Raw genomic sequence first — 17,699 nt, 5'->3', positions numbered from 1 at the left:
TAAAAAGAAGAACTTCTTCACTGTGAGGGTGACAGAACTCTGGAACAGTCTGCCCAGAGAGGTTGTGGAGATTCCTTCTCTGGAGACATTTAAAACCCATCTGAATGTCTTCCTGTGTAACTTGCTCTAGGTGATCTTGCTCTGGCAGGGCAGTTTTGAGGTCTCTACCAACCCTTAACTTTCCATGATTCTGTAATTATTTTCCTTTTCCAGCTGTTCTTGTTGAAGTCTTCTGGGACTTTTCTATTATTTGCTTTGGGATCTGTACCTGGGAGTTAGGTCACATTGGCCTTAAAAAGTTTCAAAATCTGTTGTGGTACCCTTTGTCCAAATAAAAAGATATTTATTTGAGTGGGAACATCTGAATGCTAGGTAGTATTTGAAGTAAGACTTCAGTAAGTATGTTCAACTTTCAAGACTATCCTTTGCTTGGCTCTGTACTGAGACTCAGCTCAGGCTGTTTGTCATTTTTTACATTCTTACTTTCTAAGTAAATCTATAATCCTTTACAATCTCATGTTTGTGAAAAATACCTGCTAATTTCCCTTGTAGTAAGTCATGTGGGAACACACACAGTCTTTTAAGTATCTCAGTAGCCATCATTAATGTTTGTGTGTAAGTTATCAGTCAAATCAGCTTTATACAGGAGGCACCTACAGGCTGCTGTTTCAAAATTAACATTAGTGACTTTCAAAACAAGAGTAAAAGGCAATTCCTTTCCAGACAGGCTCTGCAGAGAAGCAGCAGCAGTGTTTGAACATCATTATTTGTTTATGCACCTATTAACTACAACACCAAATGAAACATCCCTGCTCTGAAATCACAGTATCACAGTACAGTAGAGGTTGGAAGGGACCTCCAGAGATGATCAGGTTCACTCCTCCTGCCAAAGCAGGATCACCTGCACAGTCTGCACAGGGATGCCTCCAGATGTGTTTGGAATGTGTCCAGAGAAGGAGACTCCACAACCTCCCTGGGCAGCCTGTTCCAGTGCTCCATCACCCTCACTGTAAAGAAGTTTCTCCTCATGTTGAGGTGAAATCTTCTATGCTCAAGCTCATACCCGTTGTTCCTTGTCTTATTACTGTGCACCACCAAAAAGAGCTTGGCCCCATCCACTTGACACCCACCCCTCAGATATTCATAGACATTGATCAGATCCTCTCTCAGTCTTCTCTTCTCAGTGCCCTAAACTGTCCTCTCTTTTACGTGAAGTACAACTTGACCTTTTTTTACTAGCCAGTTAAATAGGAGTATTTCCCAAAACCTCTACTCAAGCATTGTGCTGTGTGGTCAATTAACTGACGTTAAAGTGAAGTTAAACAAAGTTCCTCTAAACAGCAAAGCTACAAAATGTTTTTACTGGTTAAATGGCAGTTTCTTCAGGTTAACTTGGGAGTGCTTATCTCAAAGTCAATGTAGCATGCTGCTACAACTGGCTTCACAACAGAGGGTTTTTTTCTGTAGCCACAGCTACTGGAGATCTACTATTGTAACAACAGTTGAAGTTCAGTAATCTGAGATAAGGTATGAAATGCAAATGGGTTTGCCTTTTCTGACTCCTGCTGACAGTCTCCTGATATCATTACAAACCATTTTTCCATCTTGCACAGTAAACACTTGGGTCTTGTGTTTCAAACAGAGTCTTAAAGTTAGCCACAAAACTAAGAAAATAAATCCAGGGCATGATATGCTTTCGCAGTATTCCAAGACTCAGTCTACCCACAATCTTTTTGATCTTATCTTGTTGCTGCTGTAGGGTGTCCTGCTGATCTAGTCCTTACTCAGACTGTGCCAGTAGTAGGTACCACAAGGGCAGGTGTAACCCAGTGGTGAATTGAACCCAGGTTGTTCTTGGGCACTGAGAATTCCTCCATTCCCAGTAACAGAAAAAGTATAAACTCCTTCCACTGTGAAAATGAGAGTGTGCAAACCTCAGCCTGTCTGCTGGTCTAAGGAAGCAGGTGAAATGCATTGCCCACTGTGACTAGGCAATTACATATTTGTAGAGAGACATACATCCAAGTTTGAATGATTAGCATGGAGAGAAGTAGTAATTATTTGGCCAGATTTTGTTGTGTTCTATTTTAATACAGACTGCAGTCTCCATGTAGTACCATCCCTATGCAATTTATCCTGCAAGCCATACTCTCCTGTATTTTAAAACTTTGAATTTATAATTCTAGGCTGAGAAATCAAAAGATATACCAAAGGATGGAAGTGTGTGATAAATACAATATATATATATGTATAGAATATTTAATATAAAAGCTCAGTAAGCAAAAGTTATTAATACAATACATACAGAAAGAGAAAAGGGAAGATTATGAAACAGGCTATAAAAGATAAGGCCATTTCCCCATCAATAAATTCCATCTTAAAATGTTTTTCATCATATATGGCACACATAAAAACTCGCAAGTTTTACATTCTTGCATAGCCTTTACTATTGAAATGTGTTTAGATCTGCAGTACATCATGAAATATTGCATCATGAAATAGATTTTTTTTCTGAGTAGACCCAACTATGAAAAAAAATTAATTTTCTTCCTGAGGAGTCTATATTTGCTTGTATAATTCCCTCTTGGTTCTCTGTCATACTTTATCTCACCACCTGTTCCACAGTGATGATAGCTCAACCCTAATGATTTGAGACTTTACAGATAAGTCTAATGGGAGACTTAACTGAAGGTAGTAGTGGAAGGCAAGCAGAAGTTCAAAGACCTACACAGATTTTAATCTAGGGATAGAAGGCTCTTTATAAAATAAAATGTGTCATCTTCAGCAGGGGACTGGAATGTAATACAAGATGCTTGTAATTTACTACAGCTTTGTTGTACTGTTTTCAGACTGTTAAAGGGATTACGTGTTTTACATGGAAACCTGAACAAACCTCCAGGGTTTGATACACAATGATTTATGAAATGCAACATTCATGAAATGCCAGGTCCTGCACCTGGGTCAGGGCAATCCCAAGCACAAATCCAGGCTGGGTGAGGAGTGGCTCAAGAGCAGTCTCAAAGAGAACAACTTGGATGTGTGTCACCTGATGACTCACCATGAGTGTGGTGGGTTGTAAGGCAGATCCTCCCTTGCCTCCCACCAGGGCAAAAAACCAAGACTCACACAAATGGATTGCAGAAGTGGTGGAAAGTTTAAATGGAAAAGCAATGAGTGTTTTACAGAGAACCACAAGCGCAGTGACAAAGGAGATCCCAAAGCGTACCCAGAAGCATCCCCGCACTCCCCTCTCCCCACCTGAGGGTACACCCAAAACCCCCAGGGCTCTTTCTTTCCTCCCCTCCACTGTTAGGCTAATCTCAGCTGGCCAGATCTACAGTTGCCCTTCCCCCTCTTCCTCCTGGCATTAGGCCTAGCCAGGCCCAAGAGGCCGCAAGATAACTAAACCCCTCCATTACCAGATAGGGAGCATCTCCCACAGGGAAGCGAGGGAAGAAAGAGGACGTGTGAGACCTTGCTGGTGGTTTTTATAGGGAGCAGGATATTATGGGGATGAAATACATAGGTTCCTGTGTCCATCCACTGGGCTGGACCCTCAAGACACCAGAGGTGTATCTTATGTGGCCGCAGCAGGGGGCACCTGGCCCAAACTGCCACACTGAGCTAGCAATGGTTGCTGACAGCTGAGAAGGCAGCCATGTTCTTGAAGGCTGCTTCCCAAGCTACTCTCCAGGTTAGTTGCTTAAATAAGCTGGCTCAGAAATGTAAAATGCTTTGCCTCTTAATTACTCAAGCACTAAGACCTACTTAATTTGCTTATAAAGCATTGTTTGCACTACAAAGGCTATCAATTCCTATGAGTAATGGTAATAAATTCCTCTTCAATAGACGCTTTCTGACGGAGGGTTGTTTGGGTTCTGGTGTTTTGGTGTTTGGGGTTTTTTATGTTTATTACAGTAAAATATCACTGGACTTGCGGGAAAAAAATTAGCCTGATCTCATAAGACGACCATCTAGGGAAAGAAACTTTGAGGAAAAAACATGTTGGCTTTATGTTGAAAATTATTTCAATTACTATAAGGAGCTCCCAGTGAGTAGTGTGCCTTGGCAGGAGTGTTTTGGAGCTTTGGCTGCCACAGGCTTTCCCACAGCCAGGTAGTGCCAATTCCTCACTGCTCCTCAAGCTTGCATTACTGACTTTCGTGCATATAAGCAGCCTAGCACTCTGTGGGTCTGGAGAACAGGAGTGAAGGAGGGGGATTATATATTGTATAAGCCAAAATGAGAATATCATAGACATTTTCACAGGTGAGTGGGCATGGTGTCCCTGAACTGATAGGAGTTGTGTGTTATAATTTCAAGTATTCTGAATTCTTACTGAACCAGTAAAAAAATCCTTCAGAAATGAACAGTTAAAACATGAGTGCAGCTTTTTGTTTATGATGGTTACAATTTTCTTGATGTATCCCAGCTGCTTTTATGAGCAAAATGCTTTTTATCTCATCATCAGAGAAAATAACTAAAAATCAGATATTCATGATACATGGTTTAAAGAATTCTGGCCACCATGTAGTCCATAGATTGAAAGGTCAGTTAGATCATCTGTGAATAATGAAAGATAAGTTGGTCTAACATGCACCAAATTGCATCTCTTTTACTGGAGAGCTGCAGAAGAAAGATGGAATACTGTCAGATATCCATAGAGGCATACCATACTGTTAATTATAAAGCTCCAGGTAGCACCTGGGGAACTATTTGGGGTGAGAATCTTCATTTTCTCAGAAATGGCAATTATCTTCACTTTTGAGTCTTTTAATGAGCTACAAACTTTTCAATACCCTTTTGTATCTGTGTTCTTTATTGTATTTCTTTTCTGATTGGACTTTGCTACTAGATTTTATAAATGGCAGGACACTTGACAGAAATACATTAAAACACTGTAAAAAGGTATACTTTACTCATTAAACTCCTAAGTATAGCTTCTATACAGAGCATTTTTTAGTTCATCCAAGGGTATCTAATTTTATAATTTCTGAAACCAAATTCAGTCATGATTATGAGTTTGTCATCATGATTGGTAGTTGTACCTAAACCAGATCATTGCTGGAAGTATTTAATTAATGTTCTGTATTTCCCAGTTAGCAAAGTGATGGGATTCATTGGAGTAAAGTGAAACTGAAACAGAGTGCAGGCCACAGGCCAGAACAAGGGGGAAAAGCCCTTTGCATGGCTGCAAGCCAGTGCATGCTTCATTGTGCACTTGACAGTCTCCTCCTGTGGCCATGGTCAAAGAATTCAATTGTGGTCTTGAGGGTGGGTTTCTAAACCTTGTGCTCTGTAATACCTTTGTTACACAGCAGCTTTTCCATTTGTTGTTGTGCACAGTGAGCAGGACGTGGCTTCCTCAGCTCCTTCTCTCTGAGCTTCTGAGTCACTGTGCAGCTGCAATAGAGTTGGTGCTATTGTGTGACAGGCACTGGTAGCCCTTGGCATCATGCTGAGGTCCTCCACTGTAGGCTACCTGGGAATAATTTGAAATTTAGGGGTTAGAGTCATGTCAGGAAATTTTCAACATCTCAGTGGTTTTCAATATTCTGCCAAACGAGAAAATAAAGGGAAGCTGAACTTTGTAGAAATCAAGTGAGTCACTTGTCTAGCTGGGTTGAATGAGACCACAAAATGGCAGAGTATTACTACTGCTTATAAAACCAGTTTCTCTCTGGTTGCTTTCTCTTCTGTTAATTTACTGACAATGTCACGAAGTTGCTTTTTTCACCCAAAGTAAACCAACTTATACTATTCTATCTCTTACTTCAGTCTCTGGGAGGACATAGCCCTATTATTATTACTCATGTAAATCATGCTTTATATAGTCTGTAACACAAGATCTAATTCACTGCTGTGAAATCAAGGCTGGTTTACTGACTTGTGGTTACAGTTTCTTGCCAAAAATCTTATGGCCCCATACTACCACTCAAGATTTTGTTCTGCTTGTACTTTAAATGCATCAGGCTCAAAAGCCTGCTCAAAAGCACAGGTACTTGTGTCCCCATCATAAGAAGGATACAGAGCTGTTAGAGAAAGTCCAGAGAAGAGCCACAAAGATGATCCAAGGGCTGAAGCACCTATGCTATGAGGATAGGCTGAGGGAGCTGGGGTTGTTCAGCCTGGAGAAGACTCTGAGGGGACCTTAGAGCTGCCTTCCAATACCTGAAAGGGACCCTAAAGGAAGGCTGGAGAGACACTTTTCATGAAGCTTTCTAGAGACAGCACAAGGGGGAATGGTTTGAAGCTGAGGGAGTCTAAGTTCAGAATGGATCTTAGGAAGAAGTTCTTCAATACAAGGGTGGTGAGACTCTGCAATAGGCTTCCCAGGGAGGCTGTGGATGCCTCCTGCCTGTGGATGTTCAAGGCCACGTTGGATGAGGCCTTGAGCAGCTGAGTCTGGTTGAGAGGCATCCCTGCCTACAGGAGGGAGGTTGGAGCAGATGATCTCTGAGATCCCTTCCAACCTAAACATTTCTATGATTCTATGATTCTACCTGGAAAGTATTTATAGCATCAAGGTGTGTTTTGAAAAGTATCAGGTAGAACACCAAAATGTTTTAGAGGAGAGTAGCAGAAGAATGATAATCAGAAGGATGAACTAAAAATATTACACACATTTCTCAGGACTCTTCAGCATTTAAATTTATTTTTTTTTTTACACCAGATTCAAACACAAGCTAATGTGTCCAAAAAATTGAAAACTGTCAGGTCAGAGACAGAATTACTGTTGAAGATGTGGATTTTATATGTGTTGTCTGTGGTTCATCTGACTGCTCTTTAAAATAGGATTTGCTACTACTGCTACAATATATGGTTAGATATTAAGACAAAAATTTTACTTTTCCCCTATGCTTGGAAAAAAATATATTTTTTTTCTTCTGCACCATGTACAGCTTTTATTTCTGTTACAAATATTTGCTTTTTAGTCCGTATGTAAAAAAATACAAGGCTGTAGGTATCTCCTCATTTAAATATATGTGTTTATGCTCCTCTATTGAATATGCAATTTCCTAAAAATATCAGCTGACTCCTTTTGTCTGGTGTTTAGAAGGTTTAATGCATTTGTTAACACTTGGTGAAGTAAATGGCTGTGCTTGAAGCAAAAGACTGTAAATAAAAACTGCCGTTTGAGGGTCAGGAATCTGTCTAGGTTCCTAAACTCAACTTATGTCATAAGTTGAATGATTCAGGTTTATGTCAGTGGGCAGGCTACAGCTGTTGTTCTTAAGCTGGCATTTTCTCAGGCTGACAGAAAGCATCTTCATCACTGGGCATGTTCTGTATTTTAGAGTGAGAAAGACAAGAACTGCAGGACCTTTACTTTCTGCAGCTGATCACAGAGAACAGTTGATTCTGGTCAGGAGCAGAGTGTCTCTCTTGCTCTGAAGTCTCCTAAGAATTAGCTGGAGTAAGGATGGGCTGGTCTGCAAACAGAGCACATTACTAGAAACAGCATTAGCAGTATCAGAGTAGTCGACTAAGCAGGGATCCTGAAAGAACAAAGGTCTGTCTGGAAGTTCTCCACCTCTGGGAACTGGGCATACAGGTATTTTTTTATTTTAGTTTTTGTTGGTTTTTTTGTTGTTATTGTTGGTTGGTTGGGTGTTAGGTTGTTGGGGTTTTTTTGTGTTTGTTGGCTTAGGGTTTTGTTTGGTTTGATTCCCCCTGCTTTTGATTATGAAATCCTGCTGTGGTTTTTTTTTGCTTTAGCTAAAGAGGAAATTATTCATAAGCGTTTTGTAAATCTAGTTATTGACAAAGAGCAGCAGTAATAAGATTATGAAGTTGTAATTGGCAGATGAATAGCAATAGCTGTAAGGAGAAATATATTTCAATTTATATCTATTTGTGCTGTGCAGTGACATTCAAATAATTAGGTAGGAATGTTCCTTTTTACAGTAAAATCTTTATGCAGTGCAGGTCAATAAGACTTTTGGCAGAGGGTTCAATAGCAAATACCATGTTTTAAGTTTGTATGAAGCAACAATTTAGGCATCTATCTGCTTGCAATTTTTCATCTGAGCAATATATGCCAGAACTCAGTGCAGTAATCTTTTTCTATGTTTTTTCTTATGTCAGAATTTGAGAGAAAGAAGAAATGCAGTTACTTATAGACTTTCTTCCATCATTACAAATGTGATCCATGCTCCAAGTTAAAAGAAATGAAAGAAACTATACTGAAAAATGTTTATTAATCATGTTGCATAGGAATTATAAGTAGGCTTTTAATAGTGGAACTTGATGCACTAGTTGGTTTTTTCCTAATGTTATAGTAGAAGTGCCAAATGCAGGGGTTTAAACTCAGGAATTTTTTTCTGATATTCAAAGTGTTGTGCTGAGTTGTATCAGCTATGACTTTTTACACTGATGGAAATTAAAATATCAGATGGAAGTGCTATTAGAAATAAGTAACACAAGATTATATCATATGTGTGATCATTAAGTACAGCTGCATTTTATTCTGGTTACACTTGGATTGAAAATACCAAACATTACAGAGACTAAGATGTTTTGGTTTAATAAGCAGATGGGAAATTGGCATGAGGTCATGGGTACCATATTAGCAACCCCATGCATCAATATAGCGTGGGAACTGACCCCGTCGGAGAGTACTGAAGGGGAAAAGGACTTGGGGATCCGAGTGGATAGAAGGATGACCATGAGCCAGCAATGTGCTCTTGTGGTCAAGAAGGCCAATGCCATTCTGGGGTGTATTAAAAGAGGTGTGGTTAGCAGGTCAAGAGAGGTTCTCCTCCCCCCTCTACTCTGCCCTGGTGAGGCTGCATCTGGAATATTGTGTTCTGTTCTGGGCCCCTCAGTTTAAGAAGGACCTCCAGGAACTGCTTGAAAGAGTCCAGTGCAGAGCCGCAAAGGTGATTAAGGGAGTAGAACATCTTCCTTATGAGGAGAGATTAAGGGAGCTGGGGCTCTTAAGTTTGGGGAGAAGGAGACTAAGGGGTGACCTCATTAATGTTTATAAATATGTAAAGGGTGAGTGCCAAGAGGATGGAGCCAGGCTCTTCTCCATGATGCCTAATGACACAACAAGGGGCAATGGATGGAAGTTGAGGCATAGGAAGTTCCATGGAAAAGTGAGGAAGAATTTTTTCACTGTGAGGGTGACAGAACACTGAAACAGGCTGCCCAGAGAGTTTGTGGAGTCCCCCGCTCTGGAGATATTCAAAACCCACCTGCATGAGTTCTTGTGTGATCTGGTATAGGTGATCCTGCTCTGGCAGGGGGGTTGGACTACATGATCTTTCAAGATCCCTTCCAACCCCTAACATTCTGTGATATTACCTAATAATGCATTATTTAGATAGCTATGTAAGTAATTATGTAATAACAATATGGTCCAGTTTGGTGCAGAAGAAAATTGCCATTTTCTGTCTATAATCCTGTGTGTATTCTCTGAACTGTACAGATGTAGCCGTTTAGTTGTTATGAACTGGTTTTAACCTTTGCAGCTATTAATCCGAATACTATTATAGCAACTGCATGCCTTAACCAGATAACTCTTTGTGCTTCTGTCATCCATTGTGGCAGGGACATGAAGGAAAATGAGTTACTGAGGCGTTAGGAGTGATTCATTGCTTCTGGCAAATCAGTATATTTTTAAATAATATTTTCATTTGCCTGTTCCTCGACAGGAGGCATTGTTGATAAGGACCTTCGTCACTACCTCAATTTACGGTTCCAGAAAGGTTCAGTGGACCATGAGCTCCAGCAGATCATAAGAGACAATCTCTACCTCCGCACTGTGCCATGTGAGTAAGGCTGAGATGAACCAATCTCTTTTCTTAATGGCAAATGCTGTCTGAATTAATGCTATTGAGGCCATTTGCAAGGCATGAAGTGGTGGACTGTAGATGTAGCAGGCTTCCTGTGAACAGATCTGTGGCTTGGTTCATGTATTCTGTTATTGCTGAGATACTGAACTGTGTAGTGGTGAATTAATTTCTGAATATGCATGGTGTTTTTAGAGTTGTAGTACTCATAAACAGGGGTCCTACAATAGTATTTCTTTTTATTCTGCAGTTTTAGAAAGCAAAAATATACAGAAAAAAGAAGGTTGTTAAGGTTGTTAAGTGGATGTTCAACAGAATTTGGTCTGCCACATATTACAGTATCACAGTATCACAGTATAATACTGAGGCATATAATATTGAGGCATATTACGTCATTGTATACATATTGTGTATTACATCATAATAACAGGGCATATTACATCATTGTATACATATTGTATATTACATCATAATAACAGGGGCTTTAGAATGTAATAGGGCAACAGAGAAAACATGAAATAGGAAATTTTGTTGTTTAGGTGCAGCAGGCATGGCAATGAAAGTTTGCGTTTTCCTCCGTGCGTGTTCTTCTGCCGTCACATCATTCAGTGGTATCTGTATCTGAAATATTCTGAAGCTGCTTCAATTTCTGTAGCTGTTGACATTTTTCACCTGCTTCTGCAGCAGACATGAAGTTAATCAGAGCAACACAATCCTTACCTTGCCTATCTGGGCCATGCCTTTCAGAATGGCGGAACTGCTTGGCTGACAGACAGCGTGTCATTTAAAATGGACTGATGTTCTTCTCATAAAATGATTGTGTAGCAGACAAAAAACAGGCCTTCTGGTTTGGGTAAAAAAAAAAAAGAGGTGCACCTTTGAATTTTCAGACTTGACATTGGGATGATGGGCAGAGGAAGGTATGCTGAGTTAGTGACTGCTATTTATATGCTAATGAGTGGATGCTCTTTGAAAGCTGCGTTGCTCAGAATGCTTCTGTAGGTTTTTTTCTCTTTCATTACACTAAAGAATGGAGCTTTGAAAAGCTCTGCCAAGGAATGCTCAAGCATTTCTCTTTCCTTTTGGAAGCTGAAGAAAAATAACTTCTTAATTTCAGGAGTTCCTTCATCCCTGGTTAGAAAGGAATATGGAAAAAAACATTTTGAAATTATTACCTGTAAATCAAAGCTGTTATGTGAGATTTGTGCTAAGTTTCTCTGAAGGTGCTGAGAAACATGACAGCTGAAGTGCAAATGCACACCCTGTCTGGAAGGGTCTTTAGTATACTCCTATAGGACATACTTGTTAACAATGGAGATCCAGATTAAAAAGAAGGAAAACAATATTGCAGTGACAGCACACATGTAACAGATGCTGTCTCTTGACAGTATGGACATGATGAGCACCTTGGGGATTTGTTTTGGGTATAATTAAAGAAATAATAAAATGTTTTAATTTGCCAAGTGAAATACAGTGCTGCAAGTGGGGTCTCACCAGAGTTTAGGAAGGGAAACATTCTCAACTGCCTTTTTTTTTTTTTCTCTCTCTCTCTCTCATATAACTAAACAAATTTTTAAAACTGTGAGGGAGATTTCTTTAGCATGCAGCAGTAATATTTAACTGACTATAGCACTACCACAGGTTTCAGAATAAACCTCTTTATTTAGAATAAACCAAACCAGGTTGGAAGAGACCTTCAAGATCATTGCATCCAACCCATCAACCAATCCAACCCACCTAAACAGCTAACCCATGGCACCAAGCACCCCATCAAGTCTCCTCCTGAACACCTCCAATGACGGCAGCTCCACCACCTCCCCAGGCAGCCCATTCCAATGGGCAATCACTCTTTCTGTATAGAACTTCTTCCTAACATCCAACCTGAACCTTCTTCATAAGTACAGACTAACTATGTACTTATTACAAATCTTACAGTGGATGCTCACACTGCAAAAGCTGCACTCCATTTAGTCAAATTCTTGTACAGAAAAAAGAGAAAGATAGCTGCAGGCAACACAGCCATTGCTCCCAGTGACAAGGTTGCAACATAAAGAGAGAAAAAAAATGCTGAAAAGCAGGTGGCAACCTTTTTCCCTTTAAAAATACACCAGCAATCTTTCCTCAGTTATAGAGGTATAACTGCCAGTGAAACCAGGAGGACTTTTATAAGAGTCCTTGACATTGAGGATTTTTTCTGTTCTTTTCTTTTTGTTCAGACTGGCAGCACTGCCCTAGCAGTGCAGTGGACATGACTACTGGTTTCTCAGCCTTCCAAGTCAAACTAAGATATCTTTCACTTAGGTTAAATGATTGACTATTCGCTGTAAAACTAGAAAGCAGCAAACTAAATTGACACCTCTTTTAAATCAGGACAAGCCAAATGTTTTTTGAACAGGTAAGCTAGCATTTACTGGATTAAAATTGGAATTGTACATTATACAAGTGTGCATTCTTGTGTGCACCAAAGGATGGAAAGGCCAGAAATGCACATCATGAAGGTAACAGCTCAGTTCTGCCCTCAGAGACTGTGGCCCCTATGGACGCGATGAACTGGTTGAGTTTATGACCCTTGGATTTTTCTATTTCTATTAGTTCAGTGCCGCTTTCTACCAAATTAGCAATGACTGAGCAACCCTAAAAGTCAAATGATGCTTTCTCTAAGTGGTTGCAGTTCTCAGTGCCATGTTAAATTGATTTTCACTGCATTGTCAACAGGAATTACACGCATGTATCCCAAGGCAGAACGTGCGATTGTATTTGCAGCAGTAGAGATGCAGCCTTCAGCTAGCTCTGTCCCCAGAGCTGTGTGACAGCAGTAATGAAACTGATATATAAACAAGAACATGAGAAAGTTCTGTTAATTTGAAGCTGAGATAGAAAGCAATAAAGCTTCCAACACACAAGGTCACAAAACTGAAAGTTTTAAAAAGATGCAGTGTTGCAAATAGTGTCAAAGAAAATATGGACTCTTGAGAAGGAAGACTGGGCAGTGATCTTTTGTCAGGGCACAGGTCTTGATTCAGTGCGAGTATGAGGACACAGCTTCAAGCTGTTGGGAATCCAAAAGTAATACAGATAAGAAATATCCTGAGCTTCTCAGAGGAATACACTGCTCTAGGGGAAAAAAATTTTCAGAGACCTCCAACTTCAGAAGACCTGACTGTAGTTTGTCTCACTAATTTTCTTCTCATTTTTCTGTTGTATGTGTTTCTAGCATAGTTTTTGTACCCTAAATTTATTCCTGAAGTTATTTAGGAGCACTAACTGTGGAGGCTGTCCTACAGTGCAGAAGAATAAGGAGTGGTAGTTGTTGAACACAAATAAGCAGTATCTAATGCTCAGACCGAGTCCAGGGATCTGGAGAAAGGCCACAAAACACATCCGGTACTGTGAGTGCTACAGGCAGAAAACAAATGAATCGTTCTGCACTTTGTGCTTGTTAGTGTTGTCGGCAAACTATGGTTGCCGTGAGGGTAAGAAGCTTTCCAGTCTTCACTAACGCAAGAAGAAAGAGCTCTAACTTTTTGTCTTCACAGGAGTAAAGCTTTAGTGAGAGTATGTGACAAGTAAGCAGTTTTGGTGGTGACAGTCATGGTCAGATCTGTCTCTGATACATCTTTCCAAGCTATTGCAGATTCCTTTTCTTTAAGAGCTGGCAAAGCGGTGGAGCTGTTGTTGAAAATGCTTCCTACCCAGACACAGAATATGAAATTGTAGTGGAAGACATTCTGATTAAAAAGCACTGCAAAAAGTCAAGCAATGACAAGCCGATTCACTGAAGTAAAAAATCACCTATTAATTTAAAGACAGTCTGTTGGCATTTCCTGGGATATAACCTCAGACTGAGAGTAGCTCAGGTAAATTACTCCATCCCACTGCCCTAATTTACACCAGTGGAGAATGCAGCCCAGACCTCCATCCTCCAGTGGCCAGGTGGCGGAATAGATAATGTGAAATAATTAGGGGGGGAAGATAGGTGTAAGGAAATTTCATTCCTAGTGTTTACATTCAGAAAAATCCTGACAGAATGGAAAGGGCTGGGGGTATGGCTCAGACTCATCACATTGAACAATGCCTTTGTTTGTCATGTATTGCAAAGGTCAGTGCCATTAGCTTTCTCTTTTTTGATTGGTTGGTTTGGGGTTATTTTTTGTTTTGATGGGGGCCCAGGGGGCAGGATTGTTGTTTTTTTTGTTGTTGTTGCTGTTGGTTTGATTTGGTTTCTGGTGGTGTTTTGCCAGACACTGAAGGTGTCCCTGTCTGTGGTGGGGAGGTTTGAGTAGATGATCTCTAAGGTACCTTCCAGCCGTAGCCATTCTATGACTCTATGAAGTCAATAAGATGTGTTTCTACTTGAAGCAGAAATTGCTTCAGGGTAGTGAGGATACTCAGCCTCGAAGGAGTTAATGCCACATTTTCAGCCCTGGAAAAAATCCCCATCTTCAAAAATTTCTGGCAGAGAGGTATTACATTAGGAGACCACAGTCATTCATTATCTTCTTGATGAGTACCAACCAGAAGCAGCAATTCATCTCTGGGTGTGTATCTACTCTTATGATGAGGCTTGCCTCTTCTGCCCTTTCTGTCTGGGCTTGGAGCTGATAGGTGTTACCACAGAACAGTAGTTTGTATTGATCCTTTTATATCAATCACTATAAGAAGGGAGTGACAATGTTGAATAAATATTGAAGGCAATTCCAATTACATACTCAGGATTTAGTCTGATGTTTGTTAACTGAAAGGTGAGGAAAGAGTGACAGAAGTCAAGTGAGCATTAAATATGCATTGGATCAGGGTACATCCTACACAGAAGCTCAGTATGGTTAGTTCTGCTGATCTGAATAAGGATGAGAAATATATTAGACTAATCTATATTTGGCCTTTCAGATTTCACTTGTGAAATACTTTGTTCCTCTTCTAAAAAGTGTGTAGCCCAGAGCATTTGACGGGGAATGTGTGAAAAAGGCTTGCCAGTGGTTTTGTGTATTTTCCTTATCCTTTTCTTCAGTGTCAAAAGTATATTTCAAGAGTGGAAATTCAGTGTGCAGCTTTGGTCTCAAAATAAATAAATTAGGAAGTCCAGTCAGTTAGAAGATCTGCCAGTTTGACATCATATGGAACTATTCTTAGGATAAAATAACCTGTGCTTAGAACACTGTGCTGCCAAGAACTGTCCACATCAATGAAAATAACAGCACCTGATTCTAATGACTACTTTGTTGTTGCAGACAAGTGCTAGTTATTGTTTATATTTGACTTTGATGGCTCAGAATAGAACAATACAGAGCTCTAGGGAAATGTTCTTGGGTTTGGGTAGCAAATGAAGCACGGGAGCTCACCTCCAAGGTGTACTGAAAGCAGAATCATTGGCAAGAGTATTTAGCCTTTTTTGTATCTCAAGCAAAATTAAACCAGATGAGGTAATTACATGAGATGAGAGCCCCACTGTGCTATGTGCAGCACAGGCAGACATGTGGACCAGAGCACACTGCCATGAGGATAGGCTGAGGCAGCTGGGGTTGTTCAGCCCAGAGAAGAGAAGGCTCCAGGGGGGTCCATAGAGCTGCTTTCCAATACCCAGAGATCCTACAGGAATGCTGCTGAGGAACTTTTTGTAAGGGTGTCTAGCAATAGGACAAAGGGGAATGGTTTGAAGCTGAGGGAGAGTAAGGTTAGACTGGATCTTAGGAAGTTCTGCAGTACAAGGGTGGTGAGACTCTGAAACAGGTTGCCCAGGGAGGCTGTGGATGCCCCTGCCTGGGGGTGTTCAAGGCCAGGCTGGATGAGGTATTGAGTAGCTGAGTCTAGTTGAGAGGCGTCCCTGCCCATGGTGGGGAGGTTGGAGCTGTTGATCTCTAAGGTGTCTTCCAACCTGAACCATTCTATGAAGCTGAGGAGGTCACCTCTTCAAATAACTGACAGCCTAAATAGAAGAGGCAAAGAAGAGTTGGCAAATAAAGCCATAGCACAGACGATGCCTGAGCTGACTTGCATGAGGTGTTGAGGTGACTGAATTGGTGCTCGTGGACCTGACTTTCTTTCCCACTGCTATACATAGTATTCCTAATAACCTGCTGCCTCCACTGTCCTGCTTCTGTGAGGAGGCTGGGAATGTCTGGTTATAAAGAGATTGGCTGATGTGTCTTTGTATTGACTTCCATGTGATTTTGGCTTTTTCTGTTTCAGAGCGGGGTGGAAAAGGTTACAATCAGCATTGTGCTGCCTCTCAAGCAGTGGGCACAAAGTATTGCTCAGGTTTAGTGTGTTTGGGCAGCAAGCACTCTGTTGACATCAGTAGGAAGCAGTGGATGAATAGAAAATTATTTACAATTTTATCTTTATTAAGATCTAGGATAAACAGATGCTCAAACAATGTCTATAAACATCAGTGTTGGTGGATAATACTGTACTGGTTGGTAGCCATGAGAGGGAAAACACATAATTTCTGTCAGCTTTTCTCAGAAATTTCTCAACTCAACATATTGAGGCCATCAATTCTCAGCAATTCAGTGAGTAATGCATCTGTTTTACACACTCACCTAAAAATAACAATTATCCAAATGAATTCAATACTGTTCAAGGCAAAGGGAAGATGGAATGTGTCTGATGTAGTACAACTGGAGTATGAAGTGAGAATAGATTCAACAAAGAGCAGTAGCTCTGTACCACTTATGATATTACACCTTCAATGTCTCATAAAAGATCACGTGAAGACATTAGGGTAGTTTCACTGGCTGTACAGTTACAACAGTTTGTATTTCCAAGATCCTTGTACCCAAAACACATCTGTAAGAAACTGAGACTGATTATTCTCCCCACTCCCTCATTCTTTCTGCTTCCTGAAACACTGTTTTTTTCTCCCTTTTTCAAAATCAAATCATCCAAAATAATACTTTTTTTCCCTATACTGCTCTGCAGCTATAAATGGTTTATATAAAAGGTAGTTACATACATTGCCAACTGGGGAGTTCACTACAAGTTTTTGCAGTAGAGTAAAAAAAGGGCAGGAAAAAGTTCTGAAATTGCAAATATGACCTTTTTTAAGTGGTTCTCCTACAAACAAATATCACATATCTTCTTAAACCGAGGTTAACTGGCATGTGATTTAAACACTAATATCTGAGGCAAATAGCTTGAGTTGCTAATTATATCTGTCTGCAATTATTTATCTGTGTTGTCATACCTGCACAATGCCAGGTGAGAAGGTTAGTTACAGTTACAGTATTTGTGCTGATTGCCCCCAAGATTGATCAATTGCTCTTGAAACTTTGAGAAGGCTTCCTGGTGTTGCAGAATGAGTTCTCTAATTCAATGATACCCAAAGGATAAAGGATACTGGCAGTTTTAAATGAATTTTGATGATAGCACTAATCTTATTGATTGTTTGAGAACTAGAGGGGCAGTAGCATAAATCTGGTAAAGTACCTTGTCTTTGCAAAACAAGAACAGCAAATAATAGAAGAAGACACAATTTACTTACTTTTACAAGTTTTTATAGCTTTTGACTCACCTAAAGCAGCTTGAATTTTGGGTAGAGACTATATCTCCCTGTGACAGTAGACTTTTCCAGCTTGAAGTCTCACATGTGCTATTGACCTTTTCCCTGATATAACAGGTACCACAACAAGTGGCAGCATTATTGAACACAAGTATCCTCTAGATAAATTTAGCCTCCATCTAACAGTCAAATAGGTCAAAAGCCTGATTTTCCTTGAGGGAAGATGACATAAGGGCAGAAGTGTAGGCCAGATTGTTCAAGTTTTGTGGTAAAGCAGTTCACCTGGGGACATTAGAACTGGTTAGACTCAAAGCTGCTTTATTTTGTAACTTTTCATGTTTCAGGATGATCTTTGGATTTGCTGTCTTTCTTGGCCAAGTACAGGTTCACTAAATAGCCAGCTT

At 40.2% G+C, this 17,699-nt stretch overlaps 1 protein-coding gene across 12 annotated transcripts in view; it reads left to right on the top strand.

Moving 5' to 3' along the window:
• Window positions 1-17,699, top strand: part of MAGI2 (membrane associated guanylate kinase, WW and PDZ domain containing 2) — a 693,860-nt gene that overhangs the window by 175,773 nt on the left and 500,388 nt on the right. For all 12 annotated transcript variants that reach the window (XM_068167566.1, XM_068167610.1, XM_068167558.1 and 9 more), the window contains exon 2: window positions 9,660-9,776. In XM_068167566.1, coding sequence (XP_068023667.1) covers window positions 9,660-9,776 — 117 coding nt within the window. The remainder of the gene's footprint in view (window positions 1-9,659; window positions 9,777-17,699) is intronic.

The sequence above is a fragment of the Melanerpes formicivorus genome, unplaced genomic scaffold, assembly GCF_026170545.1.
Source record: "Melanerpes formicivorus ecotype bairdi unplaced genomic scaffold, bMelFor1.0.p_v2 SCAF_3, whole genome shotgun sequence".
NCBI classification, from domain to species: Eukaryota; Metazoa; Chordata; class Aves; order Piciformes; family Picidae; genus Melanerpes; species Melanerpes formicivorus.
Note: the sequence above shows the minus strand (reverse complement) of the source record. Positions and strands in the feature narration are given on the sequence as shown.